At 42.2% G+C, this 27,105-nt stretch overlaps 1 protein-coding gene across 1 annotated transcript in view; it reads right to left on the reverse strand.

Annotated features, from left to right (window-relative positions):
• Positions 1-25,862, reverse strand: part of WDFY2 (WD repeat and FYVE domain containing 2) — a 69,275-nt gene extending 43,413 nt beyond the window's left edge. Inside the window, exon 1 of the mRNA XM_062020470.1 lies at positions 25,611-25,862. Coding sequence (XP_061876454.1) covers positions 25,611-25,747 — 137 coding nt within the window. The 5' untranslated portion in view covers positions 25,748-25,862. The remainder of the gene's footprint in view (positions 1-25,610) is intronic.
• Positions 25,863-27,105: the final 1,243 nt, after the last annotated feature.

Below are 27,105 nucleotides of genomic sequence, written 5' to 3' on the forward strand. Positions count from 1 at the left end.
TCCTTTCCACATTCAAATATTTCAATAATGAAAGTTATTAGAAAGCCCCTCGTTAGATTAGATTAAATTACAGGCCTGTCAAGCACTAAGCGACTCAGTGGAACCATACTAAAAATACCTAGTAGACCCATGACTGGAAAACAGCAACCCTCCAGCTTCCCTCTAAATTGTCCACATAGCAAAGGCGAAGAACAAGAACCTACCAGGTCATCAGCCCACTTCCAGCTGCTCTGTACAAATATCTTTCCAGCAGAATACGATTTTTTCCCCCTCAAAGCGGCTAAGGCAGTGATCATTTTAAAGTTATGCATGCTTCACTCTGCATAAACATGAATTATTACTCAACAGGTATAAAAGCAAGCTTATGTTTTTGAATCTATGAAGTTGAAAGCTGAACATATTTATTTTCAATACAGATACCACCAGCATGACATTTCTAAGAAATGATATTCAGATGTAGGTTAATTTACAGGTAAAGACTGATATTTGATCCCAAGCACTAAATTAAGTCTCTAGTTGGAATTTACAACAAACATAAATGCTAGTATACTGGAGCAGAATTAATTTCCTCCTTTTTACTCCTCTTTCCTACTCTACTCTGAAATGATACCACTGCATCAGTAAGAAAACAGAGCAGGCCCTGGGAGGAGAGTTTAATGTATAAGAAAACACTTTGGAAGTAATAAAAGGGTATAGGGTAAGATAAGAGATCCAGGCTCAGTCAGTCATATCCTTAGGCCCCAACTTATTTTTCATATAAATGTTTTCCTTGGTTAACTATACAGTGCAGCAGCTAGTAAGTTATGCCTTTACTGCAGGGGAAGGAACCCACATTTCCACATCCATAGGATAATGCTCTCTGGATGCATTTTAATTTCTGGATGTAAGTCATCTGCATCATTCATTGCAAAATACTGAATTAAATCATTAACTACTTCATTGCTTCTTGGAGGATATCTAAGGCTTTTAAACAGAGTATAACCGTTCATTGCAGATATTGAGAATCCTAGTGTAAGGAAAATAAGGTCTTAGCTGCAAAAAGTAAGAGCACGTAAGTCTTATTTTCTCCTGATAGTATACTTAGCACATTCAGATAGAAAGCACCTAACACTGAATTCAAACAACACGAAGTTGTAGGGGGGAAACTGTGTTTCTTGGATTTTAAGAAGAGCATCAGTCATATCATGATGCAAATTAACTCTTTTTCAAGCAGGCAGCTGTTAAGTCCAAATGTCCAGACTGTTTCCCTCATTACCTCTCAATTTGCACATTTACTTTTGTCACTATATGTGCATTCACTTTAATTAATTGTTTATCTGGTTTTGTTTTTTGTGGAAAATCTCTCTTAAAAAAAAGAAACTTACTGAAACACCCTTTTTAAGGACAGATCAGCTTTTGTTTTCCAAATACTGATGAATAATTATGGCACTGTTTTTCCAGAGACAGCAAACGCATCTACTTGGAATGTATTTGCACGCTCTGCACTGCACCAAGATGCCTCTGGAAATGCTCTCCTTGAGGCATCAAGGACTTTCTGCAAAGGAATCCCATTTCCAGTTCCTCCAGTTTACACTGAACTTGAACAATGATTCACAGGTGATAAGATGTTCCCTCAGCTTTTCTGCTCATCACTATTTTCCTCTCAGGGCAGCCTGACTCAGAAATAACTCTCACTGTCATCACACAAACCCTACTCCTACCTGCTTGCTCTGCTAGAGGAGGCAAGAAGTTATTCTCTTGCTTTGACCCAGTAGGGCAACTTTGAAGGAGAGTCATGATACTCTTCAGGAAGGAAAGCAGCAAGACCAGCAGCCAAAGCAATGCCAACCCAACCCCATCCTGAAGGGTTTGTTGTTCTGCTGCAAAGGAACTGCAACCCTGAAATGCCTTGCCAGGGGATCTCAGATTTCTTATCACCACATACACTGAGGAGTACCTTGTGAGGTGGCAGCAAAGCCCAAACCTATGACTCTGTAATTTAGAGGTGATCTGGCATTTCAAGGGCTTACAAGACAGTTTGGCACCTCTGCGTTCTCACAGGGGTCACACAGGGCTCTGGAAATCAATACAAGTTAATAGAAACTGCCTTCAAACTTCTATCGTAAGACTGAACGTCACCTCCTAAACTTTACGCTCTGTTATTAAAGATTTTTATCTGAGACATGCAATACCTCACTACAGCTTTCCCAGCTTTTAACATTCAACTTCATACTGTGCTAATTTTATTCTGTGATCTTTAAGGTTGTTAATAATGAATTTCAATGAACATCCTCCTGGGTCTTGTGTTAGAAGATTAGAAATGTCTGTGGTCTCTACTTTCTTCACTGTTTAGTTTGCTGTGTATACTCCTATCATTTCTTACGTACTTCCTCTGTAAAGTAAGCAATCTTTACAATCTCATTGGAAAGTTGTTCTTGTGTCCTGTTTTCCTTACCTGTCCTTGCAATCCTTCTAATGAGGTAATATCCCACCTGAAACTGGCATCTTCTGTACTAAATGCAGCAATCCAGACACAGACAAACCCATTGAACTGTAAGAGCATTAGCATTCTATCCTTTATCCAACTTCTCCCCATACATATCCTAGCAGCATTTGCTTGTTTGGCAGCAGCTGTACATAGATTTTATTCACAGTATCAGGATTACAAAATAAGGATTAGAGGAAACTGTATATTTATCAACATTAAGTTCTCTCTGTAATACACTGTTATCCATTTATTAAGTTTTCCTGCAGTTCTTCACACCTCTACAGACCAAATCAGCTTATTTGTGGTTTAATCTGCTAATTTGTGGTAGAAGACTGTCCCAGACAGCACTGGCAGGGGAGGGAATAGAGGATTTGTCAGCTACAGCTCCTAGGGGCAATCCCAGAAGTCCATGTTCCTGAGAGCTGGAAAAAGAATGATAAAAGAGAGCAAGGGCAGAGGCAATAATGTGCCAGGGAAACTTGACAATATACATCACAGTTTCTCCTTGTGAAGACAGGACAGAAAAGCTGTACCTATTATGTAAGTGTATGGATGACAGAAGACCAACTGACTTCTCAGATATGGAAAAATACATTATTCAAATATGCAAAACAGTGAAATATAAATTACAGTGCATCTTTGTAAAGATGCCTGGTGGAACTGTGTACTGACAGGAGGTCACTGCTCAGATGACTGCTACCCATCCACCACACCAACAAAGTTTGTAGCAGCTTCAGTTCTTTTATCTAGTCATTGCCTTCAGGTAATTCATGCTTTGCAGTAAGGGACAGCTTCTAGTTCATGGCAAAAGCACTAAATGTTATTAAAATCTCTCTGCTGGCACCTTGTTACTAGCTTACTTTACTAGCTTAGTTTTATCTAGAGGGTTTTAAGAAGAGTCCTCCGCAATTCCTATCTAGATGCTGTCTCAGCTTGCATTCTCCAGATCTTTACTGCTGCCAATCGTAGGGGAAGTTTCAGTATTATCTTGGAAGAAACAGATTTGAGTCTGCAAGATAAAAATCAGCTCTAAAGATTTGCTTCTCTGTTTTGCAGCTCCTCCTATTTAAATCTTACTCCAAGCTAATACAAAAGGCAACATCCTGAAGTTCAAAAGTAGAAAGGTCCTACTAGGTCATGCTATTGGACATGGTGATCACAAATAAAAGTGTTTATGTATTCACAGGAATCGGGGATTCAAGGCAAAGCAAGGACTTTCAACATCATTGCAGATTTAACTAGTAAGCAACTGTACATGATTACTGGAAAGAGCTGATCAGCTTTCCCCATCCTGAATAAAGATGAGTTTCCTTACTAGAGCACTTCTTTTCAGTAAGCTCCCATACCAGCTTTCTACACCAAATTCAGACAGGTAAGGATTCGTGAGCTCACATCAAAGAACACAGACAGCTGACAGGTATGGAGATTGCAACAGATGCAAAGTATTTGATGACAAGTACAGTAGAGTTGGCCTACAAGAGCAGCACAGTGCATGTGTGAGTACGATGTGCTACACCATCAGAGACAGCATATGCTGTGAATAAGTATTGGTGAAGTGATCCATCCTAATCATGGTCAGGATGGTGCCATGCCTGTTACTACTATTAATATATCCTCTTTAAAGAACAGTAAAGATATGGAGAGTAAAGATGTAGCAAGACTAAGCTAGTAACAATAAGATGATTTGTGCAGTTTCTTTTTAGGAAAGGACAACTTGATGTTAACCATGACAAGGACACACGAATGAACTTTGAGTTAGGTAATATTTTCACGGTGACCTGAGCTACCTGCAGAGGAGTTGCATGCACATAAACACAGATTGTTCCATACCACTTCATTCAGAGAAGTTGCCTTCCTCCTGATGACTATTAGTAAGCATAAGCATGGACAGTGTGAAGAACAGTATCTGAAGTAATGACTTTGGGCTGTTTGAGGGCCATTAGAAACAGAGGATGGCAGCAGATTGAAGAAAACTTAATTTATCACTGACCTTGGCAGAGGACACCAGATTTTAAATGGTAATACAAGGTAGATAGAAGACAACTAGAAACCACCCATTGGGCAAGTAAATCCTTATACTCTTAGTTAAAGCATAAAATCAGCTCACAGCATCTGCCAGGGAAAAAGATGAGCTGAGATGGGGTAAAAGCTGTAAATAATGGAAGGGTCCTCCTTGATCCTGCTGCCTTGCATGCTCAGCATGCTTGAAAATTTAAATCGGGTTTGTAATTCTGGCTCAGCTATTCACAGGTCAGACAAGATTGCTTCTTACACAGAGGGCACGGAGGAGAGCAACAGCTTTCCTGGCAGACAGTTTAAGCTACTACGCAAAAAGGCTGAGATGATATGGCCAGTTACCTCAAGCCATGAGACACACTTCCCACAAACTAAAACCTACTCTTTTGTTTCAAAATCCATGTGTATTCTGAGCCTCACTCTCCTACTCTACTGTTTTGGTATCTGAGACACGTTGAAAACATCCAGGTGGAATGACCTGACAGTCCAGTAAGTCTCTCTCATGTGTCATATCTAATACAAGTGAACAGTGTTTTCCTATCAAACATACAGTGTCTTTGGAGGGATACATGTAATTTGTGAGCAGTTATCAATAAATGTAAATCATTAACAATCTGCAGCAGACTAACTGGTTTATTTAATTCAGAGATATCTCAACTACTGAGCAGCTGGAGGGAGACAGTGCACATGGAGGGCAGTATTTTAATTATGTACCTCAGAGGCCAGCGGCAGGTAATAATTTTTATAATTAATTTTCATTCCAATTGGAGGAGAGAAAGGAGATGGGATTAGACAGAGATGTCATGTGAACAGAATCTGGCCCCTAAAACAGAACAGATGGACATACTGCTCTAAATAATACCAATAAATAGGAACAGCAAGTTTACAAGAAAGACCCAGAACAGTTACGACCTTGAATGCTGCAGTGAACAAATGGGTTTCTTTGGAAATACACACGATTTTTTATCTTCTGCACTGTATAGCATAAAGAAATGCCAACCAGATAATTTCACAAATGCGTCTTTCTGCCTCTGGCACTGCACCTTTAAAACAGTTGCTTCACTCACAGAAGTCTGAAAGATCAAGGTTTGCTTTTCCTATTCACTTTTTTTTTTGTTTTGTTTCTTGTGCCAGAGCATTTAACGGTTTTGTTTGATCAGTTTTTTAAAGGAAAATAGTTCTGTGGAAGGAAACAAAAGCTCATGGCATCGTAGCTACATACTAATTAGAAACCACAAAGATTGAGGTCCAGGCTTTTCCAGTGGTCAACCAGTAACCCCTACTTAAGCCATCAGAACCAAAGAGGACAGACCACTATCCTACTTCCAAACACAAAAAGCTCAGAGACATTTTTTTTTCTGTACTCTCATCAGTTCTCCCAGTCATCCCACGCTGTCTGCTCCACTGGCATCCTTCATTTTTATGTACATTTCAGCCACGTTATTTCTCTCCCTAGAGCTTTGGCTCCAGCACTCAGGTTCAGCAAGAGCTGACAGTGATTTACAATCCTGTTAGACTTAGTCTTTTAAAAATACTCAATTATTGGCAAGAACAGAAGTTTCAGATATGTATGTGTGTGCGGGAAAGGTGCAGATACTTCCTTCGCATCCCAGTCCTCCTGTTTTCAGGAACACCCATTAACCAGCAGGTAGCAGACTACCAAGGGCACTTCTCCCCAGCAGTAGTAAGCCTTCAGCAATTCACAGCATCACAGAATCTTAAGAGTTGTGTATACCCAGGCAATCACAGAGGCAGCTCACATACCTGCTGAAGCAGCTATTGTCCCCTTCATCATCAAGTCAATTATGGCTTTGAAGCAATGAGGTAAAGGCAAATATTGCCATTCCCTCCACTTCACTGCAATGGAAAGAGTCTCTTCCCATTTGAGTTCCATTTCTCTACTGCTTGCAGCATCCCAGCCTGCTCCCTGTTGCCTGAGATGCATCAGTCATTCACTGTCTCTTAATTACTCAAAACAATTGAATGCATTTTAATAATATTTAAACAGGTTTTAAAAATCCAATAATAAACTGGGAACTACTATGGACTGCTGCTGGAACACAGAAGAATACAGCCAGTAGGTACTTCAGGTGTGCAGAAGGCAACATCTGGCAGATAAAAACAGCGTAACACACTGAACGCTTTTCACATCACCAACACACAAGGTGGTTTTTATCACATTTCTAGTGCCAGCGCTTTTCCTGACCCAAGCTGCCCCATTTCATTTTCCTGTTAGATGGCTGCTGAATATTGGTATTTAACAGCGTTCAGCATTAGCAAAGATGTGTGACTCCTCCAAGTTCATGCAGGAAGGAGACAGTCTCTTTTTTGAATTCCAAATTGATAAGAAGGGGTCACAGAAAGAATTAATAAACAGGAAGGTGAAGAGAGACTGAGTTAAGAGGAATTGTGTTAGAGATAAAACATGAACAGGAAGAATAAGCAGCAGAGAACAGGTTATAAGGTACAAAAAACAAAGCCTGCAGTAAGGATGGCAGCAAGCAGATGAGCAAACCGAAACAGTATGGTGTTTTGGTAATAAGAGATCTATCCAAATGAAGGCAACAATCAGGCTGAAGACAAACCCTTCAAACCCCAAGATTCTCCCTGCACTCCAGTTACTGTGGTATCAAAGTGGCTTTGTGCATGAGGTCACCAAGAGGAAGGAAGAAGTCCAGCTCCACACTTTGCATTCATGAAGCAGCCTGCTTGTGACAGACATGTTAATGAAAACCCTTCCAGCTGCACTCAACAACTGAACATTTCCCTGTATGCCATCTCCAAAATATGTAATATGGAAAATATTTCCCACATTAAGGCTTCTCCAGATAGTGCTCTTACACTTACCTCAGTACATTGCAGATATGAAATTCTTGCTCTGCTACTTGGAACACTAAACCAGGCTGTATCAGTTTTCTCTTAATAGCCACTTTTTTTTTGGCATTTAAGACAAAGGTTCATTATTTATCATTACAAAATAAACACAGAGGAAAATAAACAATACTTTGAAAAAGGATGTCATGACCAATGCAGACTATCTGAATTCAATTTCAAGTGATCTTTTGCCAACTGCACACTGCAAAATCTGTATTGGAAAGAAAAATTACCACCTGATCTAGGTGACCCTGCTTCTGCAGGGGGGTTGGACTAGATGATCTCTAAAGGTCCCTTCCAACCCTTCCATTCTGTGAAAACCTTTTCAGTGGATGTTTTTTTCCAGGGAGAGAAAAAGCTTCCTCTGAAATGCTAGTGGAAAGTTTCAAGTCTCAGCACTGGCTCTGAGCAAGTTCCTACTCTAGTTTCTTCCTCAACATGTGTCAAGTTACTGCTGAGTATCAAGACTAAACCATTTCCCTGTTCAAAGCAGCTTAGCTTTTGCATACACACATGGAATCAAACCTGGTCCTGTTCATGAAATATTTACAACATATGAATATCAATCAAAACTAAAAAAACATGTGTTTTAGATGCTTCTAAATCACACCTAGAAAGTTAGAGGAAGCAGCACCATAATCCAGCTCCACAAGAGAACCTAAGGACAATGATATCAAATACAGGCAGGTCTAAGGTAAATGCACAGGTCTGAGAGTATTGCTCCCACTAAAGAGGTAGGCACTGGAAAATGAGACTCTCATGAAACACGCAGTTCAAGCTGACCAACAGAAAATGCCAAAAAGATAGGTCAAATTCCACATCTCCTCAGTTCCAGACATACTTCTGCAATCCTGTCCTGGATTGTGTAAACACCTGGATCTCAAACTCTTGCCTCACAACACTTGTTTTTGCTACACAACAGCTTAGCTGTGAAAGGACTCAACTAGGAAGACAAGGCAGACTCCTGAGTATGAGGGGATTGACACCACTCTTCTCAGAATTTCATCTCAAACACGAGCCCGGCACCGAAACACTAATCCACAGTTGATGCTACGATGGACATTAGCCAGGTCATTTTCTCCCCAGGAGACTCAGAACCACTATACAAACTTATCAAAGATGCAGAGGTTCCGTTTTCACATAGCACCAAGACCAGCTACACACTAGTTAAACAAGAACTAAACTGATCTGCAAGGCAGGCTGGATATTCACATGTTCTCCCCATTTTCACCCTTTAAAAAGAAACTTTCCATTTTAACTTTCAACTTCAGCAATTAATTTTTTTTTCCCAATTGCTTAGATTTTCAGATAATTCATAATCATAACATGTTACCAACTGGCAACACCAGTGTCACTCTGGTCTGTGATATCAGGAAACAATATCAATATAGTTATATATCAGGAAGGGGAGCCAAGTTAGGTATCTTGTTCTGTTTATTTTTATATTGCTTCTGCAAAATGTACAGCTATTCACAATTTAAGTTTATATGACTCCAAATCTGGTTTTTGCTCTTAATATCTGGTTTCAATTATTGTTTCCACAAGATTTTATGCAGTAGAAGACAAGCAGCATTGGTATCTGTGTCTACAGTATGAAAGTGCAGTCTCGTGGTACAGCAAAAGCAGCAGATTTTGTCAAAAAATACTATAAAGACTATTGTAAACCCCCTTTGTCCTGGGCATTCAAGGTAATTCAGGAATTAACTAATTAATCCTCTGATCCTGGACCTTAAAAAGGCAATCACAGTCTCATAACATCTCAGGGCTAGGCTAAAATTATCTGATACAATTTCCTCAGTATCAGAGGATCTGTACCAGAGGATCATGTCATAGAATCATAGAATGGCAGGGTTGGAAGGGATCTTTAGGGATCATCTAGTCCAACCCCCCTGCAGAAGCAGGTCCACCTAGATCAGGTCACACAGGAATGTGTCCAGGTGGGTCCTGAAGACCTCCAAGGAAGGAGATTCCACATCCTACCTGGGCAGCCTGTGTGAGGGCTCCCTCACCATCACAGTGAAATAGTGTTCTCTTATGTTTAAGTGGAACTTTTTGTATTCTAGCATCATCTCATTAACCCTTGTCCTGTTGCTAGGTACAATAGAAAAAAGGGATGCCTCAACCTCCTGACACCCATCATTTATATACTTTTAAATATTAATGAGATTCCTGCGCAGCCTTGTCCTCTCTAGACCAAAGAGCTCCAGTTCCCACAGCCTTTCCTCATAAGGAAGATGCTCCAATCCCCTGATCATCTTGGTGGCCCTGCACTGGACTCTCTCCACAAGTTCTCTGTCCCTCTTGAGCTGGGGAGACCAGAACTGGACATAGGACTCCAGATGAGGCCTCACCAGGGCAGAGTAGAGGAGGAGAAGGGCCATTGGCCTTCTTGGTCACGAGGGCACATTGCTGGCTCATGGTTCGTTTATTGTCAACCAGGACTTTCAGATCTCTGTCCGCAGAGCTGCTCTCCAGCAGGTCAACCCCCAGCCTGTACTGGTGCATGAGATTGTTACTCCTGAAGTGCAGGACTCCGCACTCATTCTTGTTGAACCTCATGAGGTTTCTCTCTGCCCACCTCTCAAGCCAGTCAAGATCCCACTGACTGGCAGCACAGCCTCCTGGGGAATCAGCCAGTCCTCCCAGTTTGGGTCATCAGGGAACTTGCTGAGGGTACACTCTGTCCCCTCATCCAGATCGTTGATGAAGATGTCAAACAAGACTGGCCCCAGGACAGACCCCTGTGGAACTCCACTGGCCACAGGCCTCCAACTCATCTCTGTGCCATTGATCACCACCCTCTGGGCTCTGTCATTCAGCCAGCTCTCGATCCACCTCACTGTTCACTCATCCAAGCCATACTGCCTGAGCTTTCTGATGAGGATGTTGTGGGAGACAGTGTCAAAAGCCTTGCTGAAGTCAAGAAAGATGACATCCACTGCTCTCCCCTCATCTAGCCAGCCGGTTATGCCCTCATGGATGGCTATCAGGTTGGTCAAACAGGATTTCCCCTTGGTAAACTCATGTCGACTCCCCCTGTTAATCATGTTTCCTTTATATGTTCAGTGATGACATTCAGGATGAGTTGTTCCATCACCTTTCCAGGGATGGAGGTGAGGCTGACAGGCCTGTAGTTTCCTGGGTTGTCCTTCCTGCCTTTTTTGAAGACTGGAGTGACATTGGCCTTTCTCCAGTCCTCAGGCACCTCGCCTGGCTCCATGATTGTTCAAAAACGATGGAGAGAGGCTTAGCAACCTCAGCCAGCTCCCTTAGCACTCTCGGATGCATCCCATCAGGACTCATTGACTTATGAGCCTTAAGCTTGGCCAGCAATCCCAGGAACAGTCAAAGGGATATCAAAAGCTAAACAAGAAACTTTTTATAGAGAAGGAGTAAAGGCAAAGGGCTCCTACAACAAGACATTCCACGCAGGAAACCCAAAATAGAATACATAAATTCTCTCACAATCCAGGAGGGAATAATAACATCCTATGAAAGATGAGGAAAGCCCAACACTCCTCACCATTGCAAAGCCTGGCTCCAAGGCACAAAAATCAGCTTAGGAACTTGGGCCAAGCTCCATGAGCAGGACAACGTAACTGCCAAAGAGTGTCAGAACAATGATGCTCCATTGTACAACACGTTTTCTGAGTCCTTCTCCATCCCAAATACTGTGGCAGAGACAGCAAAGGGACACCTATCCTGCTTCTGCCTACTGCAGCAGCTGTAGATGCACTCCTCTGGTAATGTACATACCAGCTGCACTTTCAAAGCATTTGTCTGATTCTGCTCACAAGGAGGTCAGCAGCAAAACTCTCAAATGATGCTGGAGCAGGATGAAACCAACAGTGATAATTTTAGTATTTGTTTACATATTGAAGCAAAATCAAATTATTACTTCTTCCTAATAGGAAAGACATCAGTATCCCCATATCAGTGGGTAAAGGTTAAAACAAAAGGACTAAAATAAACATTATGTGAATCCTCAGACAGATACACAAATTGAAACAGCTGGTATGGAAATAAACTACGTAACACTATGGAAGAGAGACTTTCTCTCCACAAGACTTTGCCCCAGTGATGGTATGTAGCTCACGTTACATTTTCAGTGGCAGGTAAACTGGATGAGGCACAAAGATTAACCTAACACTCACAGAACATGCTCCCTCTGTACAATCCTTTCTATTGCAAATGTGCTTTGAAGATTAATTTCATATTGTATCTGAAACTTCTTATGTTTTCCTTGGCCAGAGAAACAATCAAGCTACTGAAGCAGACTACTTCCTCTTCTTGGTTCCTCTGTGGCATCGCCAGTTTTACTGGGAAATGAAAGTTTCTTATCTTCTGACCATCTTGACATTTTAATACAACCTACACATCCTATTGAGTTTTCTATAATCATTTGGCAGCAACACCAAAGCCTTGGTTACATGAAAAAACATGTAGGTAGAAAACAATGCTTGGAGTAAGGTAAGTGGTGGCTGTACGCTAAACTTATTTCAAGTATTTTAAGGACGGAAAAGAGCAGAAATATCATTTTTACAACTGAAGGTCTTTTAAAAGATGACAAGCTTAGGCAAAGCCTCCCTGCAGAGGGTCTCTGAACTTTCTTCATCTTCTTCAAACTTTGCTCTACATTTGGATCATCCCAATGAAGAATTCTCTCTTCAGCATGTAACAGCCAACTGTACATGTGTTTCAAAAAGGTAGATGATTAATGGCTTGTATTTCAAAATGCATCATTACTACAGCTTAGCACCATTCTATGGCTTCAAAAACAGAGGATCTAAGCTTTCACTTGGCCTGAAACTATGGGGGACGATCTCACGCTTATCAGAACTGAAGCCTGAGCTCTCATACTGCTAGTTTGTAGAGCAGCCTCTATGGAGTTGCAATGACACCAAGCCCACTGGAAGCATGCTGGGCAGTGTAAGCATGGAAGAAGCTGGTATGTAAAGAAGCATTCATGTCCTGTCTTCCAGACCTACAGGATACGATGAAGAAATGCTCTGCTCAAACCAATCAAAGATACTTCCCTGAGTGTCAGAAACAAAGGCTCATGGAGACAAATTACCTTGACAACTTCTGAGGAACTCCTACAGGTTACAGGTGCCACGCTTAGGCCTCCAGTGGTGTAGCAAACGAACACAAGGGCCTGACTGGAGGACTTGGCCATAGAGGCCATGAGTGCCACTCAGTGCTCCAGCTGGGTTTCAGCCTTGGCTGTAGCCTTGTGAGTCTCTGGCCAATGTCACAAGCAGGAATTTGGCAATACGTGCACTTCTGCTCAGCACTGCAGCCCCAGGAGAACTGTCCTCCCTGGACATCTGGTTGAAGTTAGTCTTAAGAATCTCAAACTATTTTTGGTCTCAAATTCAGTGCTTTTAAAACTTACTGTTACATATCTTAAACCAGCAAAAATATTTACAAGCAGACTAATTTTAAGGGCTATGTCTTGTTTAAACCAGTGGCTTCGTTTATTGTGTGTTAAGTTTTGTGTTTTTTTGTTTTTGTTTTTTTAAAATCACAGAACCAATTTCCCATAGGCAATCTGACATCCCACCAGCAGGGATGGATACACGATCTGGACACCTGAGAGATGTGAAACATGCCTAGACTGATATATGACACAGGCCCAGGACCAGTCTCTGGCAGAGAGGCCACCTGGCATAAAAACCAGCAGCTGCATTCAAGCTGTGTACTGGGAATGGTCCCTGGTCCAAGCTGACTCCTAAACTCTGCCTGGAGACTGTTTGATGCTGTGCAAATTGGCTCATAGCAAGAACAATGCCTGGTACCAACAATTATACAATACAGTCAGCCAGATCCCTGTGCTTGAAAACATACTCTTATGCTATTTAATTTACCAGAAATATAGTCATTATAGCAACTGGCCCTGGATGGAGTAGCTGGCCCTGGGTTCAGCTGCCCATTTCTCCCAGCAGTTTCAAGCAGTTATAGAAAAGAGGAAACAATACTAATCCCACAGAAACCTGCCCCACATACCCTACTCTGTGCAACACTGGGCTCGTTTAGAGGAATTGGGAAGTTGTAACAAGAAGTTTGCTGCCTCTGCTCAAAAGAGCTTTCCTTTTCTGCTACATTGTACATCACAATAATATACCTCAAGCTGGTCCACCTTATTGGTACTTGTTTCATTAGTCTGAGTTCAACGTAAAGACATTGGCCAGCAACTGAATAAACAGCAATTTCTGGTTTATAGTCATCATATGGAGCAATAAAAGGAAATCAAGCTCAAATCAAAAAGACAACCATTGCCAGGATAATACTTCAAAATATCACAATGGCTGGCTTGCAAATTAGAAGTCTGCCTGAAAACACTGCCATTTATTTCTGGAAAAGTACCATCAAATCTGAGGTTTCACCACATGCAAACACATCGCTTTTTGAAACCACTGTTTGCACTTCTTAATCCACATGCAAAACACTCAAATGCAGATCACTAAGCAATTGCCCATATAATTTGCTTTTCTCACATCCAGAATTTGACAAAATGATTATTTATCTACTTCTCCCACATCACTTTGTATGGAAAACACTTGCCTACACAGTTAATAGTCCAGGTTTTGTCATTGAGATGAACCACAATTGCACGTGCTTCTAAAATAATCTGTCTCTTTAAACCATGCAAAAATATCTGTTCATGTCAAAAAGTGCATGTGAACACAAGCTGAGTTTTTAAAGGAAAACCACACGAGACACTGATGGAGGCAGATCAAGCAATTTTTAGGTCTGTCCAAGTGTCCTGTTGTGACCTCAACATCTGCAGTCCTAAGGCCATTCATTCAGACGTAGTCTCACCTCTTAAAAAGCAGACAACAGTGTTCATTCCTGATTCTCCAAAAAGTAGGTTTTAAGTCATTGGGTTTTTAGAAGGATGAATATAAGCTGTGACCAAAAGGATGCTTCAGGTTAAACTAGTAGGAGATGGAGACTTCTTGGCTTCATTTCTTGTTAATGAAAAATTATTAAGGAAATCAAGCCAAGCTTGTCTCTTATTTACAAAAGAACCTACTGGGGATGAGGAAAAGGAGGAGCAAAGGCATCCTAAATCAGAGAGGAGCTTTCAGAATTCATGTATTTTCAGACACTACAGCATGTAATTCTTTTTTAAGCAATCAGTAGTAGGTTTGTAACTCCCTTTCCCTACTGCTTTCTTTGGTACCTAATGCAGGTTAGCCACAGTAATTGAGGAAAAGTTAATTGCTGGAAACTTAACAACCAGTATTTACAGCATTTCTTGTTTGACAAAAAACACCACTCCTACCTTTGCTTTTAATCTCAGACTCCAAAACCAACACTTTGCAACTGAATTAATGGCACAAGCTACTGTGGGACTTTCTACATTCCCACTGGCTGTGTGCTCTCTAGCCACACTAGCAACCACAAAGAGCACAGAAACAGGAAGACGAGGTGCCAAACAAAAGGGGTCCCAAATGTCCCCCTGAGGAATGTCTGCTGCTGTGCAGCCCACAGAACCCCTGTCTGTGGTGGGGCTGAGAGTATGTCTCTGTAACAGCCTGTCACACTCAACAGGCCTTGTCATCTGCCAGTGCTTCACACCTCAGGCTGCCACAGGACTCCAAGCACTGCAGCAAACTCTCCAAAATTTATGTGCTTTTACTTTTTGGCTACAAATAGGCATAGCAACAACAGGAATCAGAATGTGAATCTGAAAGTTCAGTAGGCGTTTGTATGGGTCTGAGTTGATGTCCCTGCTGGGAGTCCAGCCGGATCATTTACCAGTTGATATTTGAAAGCACGATGATGGATTCATCTAATCCCACTCATTTACTGGCAGTTGCAGAAGTTAGCAAGAAGAGATTTGTTTATGAAGTCTGATTCATTTCCTGAAGAGAAGAGACTGCACTCTTCTTCAGAAATGGATTAGTGCCTATATGTTGTGTAACCAACCTGTGCTACATAACAGACTGTGCCAAGTACAGTGGTCTACCACCCATTGCACTTGGTACTCTTAAGCTATAGTTGCTTCCACTCTTTTCTCCTGACTGAAGAAACCCAGCCAATAATGGCAGTGCAGCCTCAAAACCTCCTATGACTCCTGACTTACATGTAAGACAATCTAGAACACATGAGGAAATATCAGACAGGCTTTGTTTCTAAAAGTGTCAGCTACAAAGGCAGCACACAGGACAGCCCAGGCAAGGCTCTGGTAGATGCAAAATGCACTTTGAGACCTTAATTATAGTTATTCTGACTGACTGGGACATAAAATAGGGCTCGGCAGAACAGAATAAAACACATCACTTCCCTGCAGCAAAAGGTATGAAATTCTTATTTCCAATCATTAAATAACTTTAGTCCAGGTCTTGGATAAAATAAAGTCAGAGGTGTCAATTTTGATTTGACAAATACATTATCTTCTCATCCTCCTCCCTGAGCACAATCAATAGTCCTCAATTCCCCATGTTAGTACTACCAAAATGCCCTACTTTGATCTCTAGTTTTTATCAGTATCTACTTCTCCTTGTGCTGAAGCAAACCATTATTAGGGCATATTAAAAGCATAGAGATCATCTCAAGAAGTCAAGTGCCGGGCTCTTCAACAAAGACCCTTTCACCTCCCCTCAAGGTCCTGGCTGGCAGAACGCAGACTCCACTGAGGCTGCTGCCCAACCAAGGACTCCTGTGCCACAGCGGTTTAAAGCAATGGCACTAAGAAGACAAGAGTAGGTACATGGGCTTTATACCTGATGTCAGAGATGAGCACAGGCATGAGTTTTCCTACTGAACTAAGAGCAATTAGCCTTTGACAACAGCTCCTTGCTGGTGGCCATCAAAGCAAAGCCATGATTCTTAAGTCCGGCCAAGACGCAGTGTAGAGGATCTCCCCTGCCACCAGAATGCTGCAGCTATCTGTTCCATATGCATTGTGCTGCAAATCATGAAGTCTTCAAAACGTCAGTTTGAACCACTCACTGATGACTCCATAGCCCACAATTATTCTAGCAAAACACTGAGCTGGGAGTGGGGACAGAATTTCTTTGTATCACATCTGAAAACAGGGATGGCGCAGCAGATTGAGAAGGTACAGCTCAATAACACTAAGGATCAAGAAGGAAATATGTAAGGACAACTCAGCACGTAAGTAAAATGAGTGCAAACTAGTTACAAATAATATTTAAGTCATCATTTATGGTTTTATGTACAGATTCCTTAAGTTTCCAACATACATAAAAGGAGGCAAAAATAATGAGGACTTAACCCAAAAAGGATTACATTACATGGCTTTCTGAGATAAGGGACAATTGTATTAATGAAAAGGCAGTCCTTTCTGGATCTTTGTGTAATAAATTGGGCTAGAAACTTGCACATAGGCAAATATCTTACAGAACATTGAGTCCAACACTTGATTTTGCAGTGTCAGTTGTTATCTGCAAGGGAAGAAACCCCAAGCTTAATATTCTCTAGGAAGCATCCAAATCAGAGGAGTCATCTACAAGACAAGCTTTGCTGTACTACAGAAAGGCTAAAGAGCAATAAGGAGGAAAGCACCAGGACAGACTAATTTCCAGTGCTCTCCTGCTTCCTCTTATCTTGCATCACAATAAACCTATTGGATTTCCTCTTTCAGCCACTGACTTATATGTTTTTTTTCCAAGCCACATATAAGCTAAACAGTGAAGAAATCAGAGACTGTTGGTACCTGTATATCTAAATCTTGCAGCCTTTTACCAGGAGGACATGTATCACTACTCTGAACCAACACCAAAACCCTCTCTCATCCTCTAGTATGCATTAGCTTTCATAAATGTAATTGTGTTTTCCCTATACATTACTACTTCTAAGATGAAGTAAAAGTTTTAGCACTAACTCATGATTAGACCTTACTAGGGCTTTAAAAAAAAAAGGTGACCCAAAAGTATTCCACAAGGCAGATGTACTATCTGCTTAAGAATACTATTAAGCCCTTATTTGTTATTATAAGAGAATTTGCAGTCAAAAGTAAATTTATCAAATTTGCACTCACTGCTGGAGGTGCAAGATCTCATTAACTGTCATGTTCTAAACACAGGAACAATCTTCTCTCATATCCCTTCAAGACAGGGCGCTGTATTTGCTCTGTCACCTGAATTCAGATAATTGTAATCTAGATAATTCAACCTGGTGGCAAAATAGGCCAATTCACCTTAGGACAATCTTTTCTCAGATTTCTCTCTGCAGGACTCAGCTCCTAAGGAAACTGTGACTACAGACTTGTAAAGGTCAAAAGCATTGCCTTCTAGAGCTGATCGATCTCTGCCATTATTTCAAAAACCTGCTAAGAACACCAATCTTTTACCTCACAGTAAGAAGGAACAGTACAGGATTTGGAGAATGAAAGATGGTGTTAGATCAGACTTCTCCATAAACTTGGCAGAAGAATAGCAGCGCTCTTTTACCCAGAATTGTGCTTTGGCATCGCCTTCAATTCAGTGCTCAAAACCTTAAGAGTTCCCTGAAAAACTTAATTTAAGTGATGAACACACATGGTATGACAAGAGAAGCCCATATGTTCAAAGTCTGGCCAAGGTTAGTTACACAACACTGCTTCCTGCAGCCTGATAAAGAGAAAAATTAAAACATCATGTTTTTTAACCCAGTCTCCACAACTTCTTCCTCTCACGAGGATGAAGGCTGCATTTTGTCCATTTAAAATTTCAGCACAGTCTAATTTGCAAATGGATCACCTGCTTTCTGACAGCCAAAGATTCATTTTGACCATTACTCATGCGCAGTTTCAAGCTATTAGGCACACAGACTGTGACATGAAGAACCCTGAAAGATGTATATGGTTTCATGATCACGTAAACTCCCTCCCTGGTAGGGTTGCCTGCTAAACTTGCCATCTTCTGCTTCTCTTTCATGAAGTTGTCTTTTTCCTACTCCAGACTTGCTCCAGTCATTCACCCAACATGGCGAGCGCTTGCCAATCCTGTGTGGATATTTGCTTTATAGTTTCTGCCCTTTATTGCATGTCACACTTCACCTTACAAAAGTAAAAAGAAGGAAGTTTTAGGTTTTTTTTTTCCCCAAATGACCCAGGCAGGACAAGATTCTGCTGAACAGGATGCGTCCCACTGTGTGTGGCCATTCTCAGCAACCCACGTCTGCTATTCCTATCCCTTGCCATGGTGCCCCAACCCAGCCTGTCATGCCAGGCCTGTATCCATTGCTCTCTCATGTCATATGTAGAAGGGAAGGGGTTGTGGTTTCTCTTGCTCCCATTTTTGCAATAGACCATGTTAAGGACCATCACAATTCTCATCAAAATCCTGGTCAAAGCCATACAGATACTGGCAGAATTTTATATAAAAGCACTCGTATTTGACATATGTGTGATAGAAGTACCACGGGCAAGGCTATTAAACATGGCTTCTTGGGTGCTTTCCTCAAATGGCCTTCCCAAATATGAGAGGTTACAGTGCACAGAACACAGTGATGCATAGAAGATTTTTGTGCAAAAGCCCATTGCTTCCCTTAGGGTATTGTGCATAATTTGTGAAGCTTTTAGGTCTCTTGAGCACAGACACACGTATGCCTGCATCACACATCCCCATTCTCTCCTTCCCATTTGTTCTCCAAGCCATCAAGGATATTCTGACTGCTCAAGATTGTAACAAACATCATTTTACAAAACTCACGCAACTTTCAAGCAGATCTCTTGCATGCATTGTCACATCGCTGAAAGATGTTACTGCAAAACCTGTGCACAGATCACTATCAGGAGATATCATGCAGGGACGAGTGCAGCTGGAGAGAGGGAAAGAATAGAGACGTTGCCTCAGTAATCAAAATTCTGTAAGGTAGTTCAAACAAGCTGCTGAGATATTTCTATCATGCTACAACTTCACATGTTATTTGAGACCTTCAGTACATTAAGTGACCATCAATGAAAGGTATACTGAACTACCCTGATAGCTTTCCTTTATTTTAATGTATTACAGCTGTTTAATGCTGCAGCATCACTGTTTCCTCTAGCCATCTTTATCATTAGCAGAAAACCCAACATGTTTCCTGCAACAGCACATTTGTAGTTATACGCTGGCTCTGTACTGCACTTACGCCACAACTGGCATTGTTTTTCCTTCCAAGGGCCACGGGGCACACACAGAGCATTGTACTATCCCTTCTCAGCACGGAGCATTGTTCAGCTGCAGGGGAAGGTCACCAAGCCTGACAGACATGAGACACATTGATGAGAGACCTGTGTAAGCAGATGCCAGTGAAACTAAGACGGGGTCAGGGAAGACGAGAAGAAAAATGAGAACTGGTTAATATGGGAAGTGGATGCATCATCCCGAAACTTGCTGCAACTCAGGAGTGTTGTTCAGCAGTTGGCAGAAAAAGAGGTTACCATAAGGCAAATGGAAGATGTATTAAGTGACTCTTCCTATTCCAAATAAAGCTTATAGAGACACACATCTATGCCTTTTATACATAAAGAATAATCTCTAAAACAGAGAAAGGCAAGTAAAAATCACTACATCTCTGTCTCTGAATCCTCAAACACCTAGTGTTCCACTCTATTTTGATGCCTAATTGCACCACTGAAACTGGGTCTGTACAAGCTGCGGTCCAAGCCACGTCCTATTACACTTTTGCAGGTTCCACCTTCATTGAAGACCTGAACTCAGTACAACTGCAGTAGCTGCACCAATTTGTGCATTGACCTACAGGAGCTAGCAGTGGCAAGACAGCACAAATAAGAAAGATAAGACTAAATGCTTGTGCTTTAAATCTTTAATTGACACGGAGTACTTGAGAGGAGCATCGTAAGGCAAAGGATATACAAACTCTGGCAAACTTCAACAAGTAATTTCCTGGTGGCATGGAGTGTCACAGAGGGTTAAAAAAACCACTTTGCAAGGTCTCCCACAGGTTACTAAGTAAAATTTATCATCTCCAACAAAATACTCAGCAAAACATTTTATGTGCTAGTTCCAGGACTTTGGCATCTCAACAGGATACATGTTAGTCAAATCAGGAACAGTTACTTTTCAACATCTGCAATAGTTTCTGATTCCAAGAGATTTTGGACCTCCTGCCTTCTCTTAAACCTCCTGCCAGCATCCACTACTTTCACTCAGAATGGCCAGCACTAACCTCCACCCTGAACGTTCCTCCAAACACAGTCATCAAGTTACAACACATCCAAATAATTTAAAACAACTTCAGGGCAAAAAAGGTGCATGTACAGCAATAGGTCTCTTATGAATCTTTGCACTGTTAACGTAGAGTTCCTTTATTTCCTCCTAACAATTTTATCAGTGACTGATGTTTTTATAAAAATTGAAACAACCTTCAGGCAGTAAGAAGCCTTTTAACACCTGTGAAGAGCATCTGCACCTTCTGCACCACTTGAACTACTACTACTCATGCTGCAATGACCTGAGGGTGAAACCTACAGGTTTACAGCAATAAACATACACAAACAGGCAGCATCCAAATCAGTTCTCACATCCCCTGCATTTTCACTGCAAACCAACTGCCACACGCAAAGCAGTGATGGAACCCCGTGCTTAAATGAGAATTACAGATCTGTATTGCAACGACGCTGCTGGGCAAAGCAATCACTTTCTACCACTCCACCACAGGTGAAAGGAAACCAGGAGAGCTTACCGAAGGTCTGCAGTTCCTTGTGTCCTGTCTGGATGTAGCACTTTCCCATCAGAGGTTTTTCACAGGCATGAACAATAGTGCTATATGCTTTGTGGCCTGAAACTAGACAAGAAAACCACAAGGACTGAAATACTACTTTTGATATATTTAAGGGTGGAACGATGACAGTGCTTGAGGGGTTATCAGTGAGACGCAAAAGACAATTCCCACATTTCTTGTCACATTGACATTGCCATTTGCTAAACTAATGATGAATTACAAAGTGGAGATTTCATTTACACAAAATGATCACTCATTTTTTTGTACCCCTGAAAAACCTGCTAGTTAGCATAGCTAGAAGATAAGCCTTGGACAATAGTTTACATGCACATCTGCATTTAAAAACCTCAATCTAGAAACCAAACCTAGCAATACAAGCTCCACACAGTTTCCTCTATGTGAGACCAAGACACTAACATGAACGTGACACACAGTCCAGGCTCACTGTTTATACAGTCATCCATACAAAGAAGTTGAGATATCTCCATTCAAAAGGAATTTAAGATGATACAAGTGGAGAAGATTAAGGTCTCTGTTCCCTTACTTATTCATATTTTTGTGTCTATGGCATAAAAATATTTTCTCCTAGGTTTTGTCACCTTTTAGGAGTCTAGAATGCCCAAGTTTGTTTTTTTTTTTTTTTAAATGATTCTGACAATTTTCAGTTGACTAGGAAACCTTTTACCTCCCATGAATACTTTAAGGACAATAGTTCTTGAGTGCATCACCTATACTTCCAAGGTCTGTAGCACAGAAGGAGCAAAGAACTCCCACCCAAAAGAAGGCACGGATCTGAGTTCATAATTGTCATGAAAGTTGCATACATCACCACATGTCTAAGGTTTCCTCACCTACAACAGAGCTAGTGGAAAAAAAAACCCAATCCAAAAACAACAACAAAACCAAACCAAACACAAACACAAAAGATGGCTAGTAGCAAAGTGGAGATTTACCATGATGAAACCTAGCCCTCTCCTGTCAGTCTTGCACAGTGAACCATGATCAGCACATTGACAGCAGCACTCACATCATCAGCAGGCTTTTGAGAAACACCAAAGCAACACCACGCTGGGTGACTCACTGTGCTTCTCCCACCATATCCCCACGCTCAGGTGAGATTAATGACACTAATCTTCTCTGGAGTACAGTGTTAGATATGTTGGAACTTGACATGCCAGTGACCTACTTTTCAGACATGCCCAACACCCACATCTCCCTTTGAAGGCAACGACAGGCAAAGACGCTCAGCAGTTTTGAAACGTAGCACGTGCTTTTAACACACAGGAAGCTGAAGAAAACTTCGGGCCAGCTGTACACGTTAGGAAAATCCCACTTTAGCTTCACAGGTAGCACCTACGGCATTCAATGCTATGGATCACTCAAGATTCTACACGTTTGGATATATGTGCCTGTTAATTCCAAGCATTTGCTGGCAGGTGAAAGAGCATGGATAAAAGCTAATAATTTCTTTCTTCCAGCCATCCTGCATCAGATTTATACATTCTTGGATAACAAATGCTGCCACTCCTTTAGACTCTCACCTGCCTAGACAGGTGTATCACTTTTCCTTAGAAGAAAAACACTAGATAAAATCACATCTTATCCCTCCCAATGCACACACTGTAAAGAGATACAGACTCAGTCTTTTTTTGCCCTAGTAAGGAATCAGACAACAAAACGAAGATTAGAACACGATGCACATCATTCAACTAATATGATTGACTACGGTTCAGGAAAGAAAATATATAGAGCACACAGGGAATGCATACTGAAAGGAAACTCCAACCTCACAGGTTATATAAAGTCTAGACGATCTAGTTAAATATGTACACAGGCACACCAAGGTTCCTTCTTTCCCACTCTGGGCAATTTTTAATGAAGAATAACCACATTCTCTATTATTACTTAGCTTTCTTTTTATTTCTTAAAGTAAATGCATGTATGTGCTACAAATTCAATGATTCTGGGCTATATAATGCACAACTATGTCTGCAAGCTATAACTGAAACCACTTCCGTGTCTTTTAAAACCAGATAAAACCACCAATCCCACACAAAATAGGCTAAAGACCAAAGCTCCTGCTTTGAAATCTTTACAGGTATGGAACCACATCATACACTAAAAAAAACCCTCAAAAGTGGTCCCTAGTTGTAGTGTATGTTAAGACTACTAGCAATTTCAACAACAATATACTCAGCCATCAGCCAGTGAACCAATGGAGAACAGCCCCGTCTTCATCTATAGAAGAAGATAGCAAGTCTTTTCAGCTGAAATTATCTGCAAAAGTTTCAGAATGTTTCTCTCATATGAGCAGTACATATCCCAGACTGGGAAACATGTCCAAAGGTCATTTATTTAGCCAATAAGGGAAGGGACAGAAAACATCTCCAACATCACTCTTTACAGTTTCCAGGAATGTCTAAAAGCCTTCTATATTAAAAGACCCTTAAACAACCATTCAACACTAACACTAGAAGGCAGATCCAAAGTGAGGATCTGCACAAGTCTAATCATAAACCACAAGTATTCAAAGTCTGGTATATGATGCTTCCATTCCAGGTATCCTGATACCTGAACATTTGACTCCTAATCTGTTATTCCTTCCAAACAAATGTTAGGCTCTGAATCTTTTAATTACAATAAAACTGCTAATGCAGGTAGAAAAGTTAAAAAGAAAAACACTTCAATAAACATCATCATGCCTACAGAAATGAAAAGCCTGGTCACAGCTCACAGCATCTTAAAGACACTTCAAACCAGGCCCACAAACAGGCAAATTACCTGGTAAGTGCCTTTAAACAGAAGATAGGCTGGGAACCTTCATCCTTGCTACAGTATTTTCATGTCCATAGAGATACCCTGTATCAGCAGCACAACTTGAGACATCTAGCAGCATATCTAGCAGCAGATTTCTTTACCCAGCTTCATCAGCAAACAGGCCCTAACTGACTCGCACCAGGGGTTTACTCTGGGATGGGAGGGAGAGGGTGGTACACATGAACTAGTGAGTTTCTTAGTGTGAAGCTCTGATTTCTGCTTCATCACTCATGTTTTTTGAACCTGACACACGAGTTATTAGGAAACAAAGATCTCAGACCAATCCTTTTCTCTACGTAAAAATATAAACTTGAAGTATCAATCTATTCTCAAGAATTCATATGTGTTAAATCGGCAGAAGCTACTTATTCATTCTAAGGTGGAGGGAGAGACAGATTGAGACATTCATATGAGGAAAAAAAAATCAATTTCAGGGATACTTTATTAGAGACAAAAAGAATTGACTAAGTCTAACAAGCTACAATAAGCCAAAACATATTCAAGCTTTATTCAGCTTCACAACAAACACACAAAAAAGTAAAGACAACAAAACTGTGAGTACATAGCAATGTAAAAATCTGCTTAAAGTCCCTTTGACAGTGTACTTGCTTTAGTAGCTCAGTTCCTCTTGCCTTGAGGCATGAGAGTACACTTGGAGACCTCAGCTTAAATGAAATTAAATAACCTTAAATTTGCACATTTTTGACAACTAGCTGAAAGCTAACTCACAGTGAAGACAAAGATAAGATGAATGAAACACTGACAATTTTCTGGAAAGCTAGCAGAGGCATAAAAGCAAACCCTCAATGGGATAACTGGCATTCAGGAGAAACAGTCTACCAAAAAACCCCTCAAGAATCAAAACATATTCACACACTGGTCAACATTTGTATTCCAATCCAGGAACACAGGTTACACACCATGCACTTGAGTTGCAAAGAAACTCTACTTAAAAAAAAAAAAAGAGCTCTCACTTTAGAGTCCTTAAATAATTTTTTTTTTTGGCAAAGGCAGGCACCTTCACGATGGAGTTTTGCAGCCCCAGCTGCAGGGCTGAATTAAGTTTGAGCTCTCAGAAGAGACCAAGCTGACTCTGGGCAGCCTCAGACCCTGTACAGTCCAGTGCAGCTAAACGACCTGAAATCAGTCTCCTCTTTGGCAGCTCTACAACATGCGATTTAACTCCAAGATCTTATCACTGATACATGGTATTTTTAAACAACTACCAAGAAACGTTTGCAGAGAAGAAATGGGAACCAAAACTACTGTTTCAGCCAATGCCATTGCAATCTTTAGGCAAGGTCAAATATCTCCCCAGATTTCGCCCAGATGAAGGTGATCCCAAATCCCAGTTTACCCACATTAAGAAAAGTCATTCAAGTCCTGCAAGTTTCAGCAGCGCCTCAGTCCACCCATACAGCGGTGGAAAAGGAGATAGACCTCAAGTTGGCCACTGCCCCAAGGTCCCTCCCCGCCAGAACCAGATGTGTCTGCCTAAAGCCGTGACGGACCACCCCTACACTGATGCTTGCCTAGGCACCAGTGGTGAAGTCTACAGTCACACCAGTGATAGTGGTGTGAACCACCACCGCAGGACCTGCCACCTCCCATCGTCACTCATCGGCGATAGTGGTGGATCACCAAGGCACGACCGCAGAGCCGCCGCCGCGGTGATAGTCCACGACCACCACCATCACTGACGCGTGATGCTGGACCACTGCCACGGCCCCTCTGGACGCCCGCTCCCCGGTACCTGTCCTCGGAGACGCTGATGACCCCGTCCTCCTTGGGCACTATCGCTGCCATGTTCACCACCTCCTGCGAGCCCTCCACTTTGTTGAGCAGGACGGGCTTGCGAGTCAGCGCCTTGGGCTGCGGCTCCGCCGCCATGGATGCCACGAATCCGGCGGACACCGCCGCTGCGGCCGGAGAAGCTACGGCACGCGAGGCGGCCCGCACTGCCGTGGGAGCAGAGAAACCTGCCGGAGCCAGGCGCCTCCGCGGGCTCCCCGGGAAGCAGGAACCAACGCGGCGGCGGCGGCACCGCCCCCGGGCTGGGCCGGGTCGGGCGGGGTGGGGCGGGGCGCGGCTGAGGGGGCAAAATGGCGGCCGGCCGCCGCCATCTCATAGTGGAGGAGTACGGCGCGGTGGCTCTGAGAAGGCGAACCTTTGGGCAGGCGGCGGCTGCCACACACGTTGTCAGTGGGCACCTTCCCGGGGCCGCGGGCTGGCTGAGCCGAGCTGAGCGCGGGTGCGCCTCAGGGGGCACCGGGGGAAACGTGTCCTGCTCGGGACGAGTGCCCAGTGCTCCTCAGTTGGCACCGTTCGGCTGCTGGCTCTTCGCCCCGTAGTCACAGTGCTGTGAACCCTTTTGCGAAAGAAAGAGAAACAAAGATTAAACGGGACGACTGCTTTCCTCTGCTTACTGTTTTCCTTCTCAGTTTACCTTGGATAAGTTTACCTTACGTAACTGAATGTTTTCTATGTGAATTTAAGCTTATGAATACCTAAAAGGGTGGGTGATGAGCGGATGGGGTGAGTATTGCGTCCAGTGACATGATAAGGGGTAACCGGCACAAACTGGAACACAGGAAGTTCCACTTGAACATGAGGAGAAACTTTCGTATGAGGGTGAGGGAGCCCTGGCACAGGCTGCTCAGGAAGCGTGTGGAGTCTCCTCTGGAGGTTTTCAGACCCAGCTAGACCTGTATCTGTGTGACCTGATCGAGGTGAACTTGTTTTAGCAGGGCAGTTGGGCTGGATGATCTGTAGAGGTCCCTTCCAACCCCCACCATTTAATGATTGCATTATTTGGGTGAAGTGAAATGTGGGGACTGCCTGGACAGAGGTAGCAATCGGCAGCAGCGGTTGGTAGTGGGTTTGCAGAGCAGCAGGGCTTCTTGCAATGTGGTAGTAGAAAGTCACCATTAGCTTATTCCTAAGTGAAATGTAACAGAGCTCTTGCAGCTCGTTTTTGGCAAGAGGCTACTTTTCACTCCTCCTGACAAGTTCATTGAGGTCCAGGAAGGTCAGATAAGTTACCCAAAGCTCTGCTAAAGCCAGTGAAAAAGGACTGCCTCGTGAGGTATACACCAAACCTTCATAATCTGTCTCAAAAATACCTGGAAAATCATGCTCAGTGTCTGAACTGTTGTCCTACTTCACAGAAGTTGTCAGCAGATTAGAAAGCATTATTTCAGCTGTAACTTTAAATTTGCCCACATTAAGCTGATGAGCTTAGTGCTCGT

This window comes from Colius striatus, chromosome 1 (genome assembly GCF_028858725.1).
Source record: "Colius striatus isolate bColStr4 chromosome 1, bColStr4.1.hap1, whole genome shotgun sequence".
NCBI classification, from domain to species: domain Eukaryota; kingdom Metazoa; phylum Chordata; class Aves; order Coliiformes; family Coliidae; genus Colius; species Colius striatus.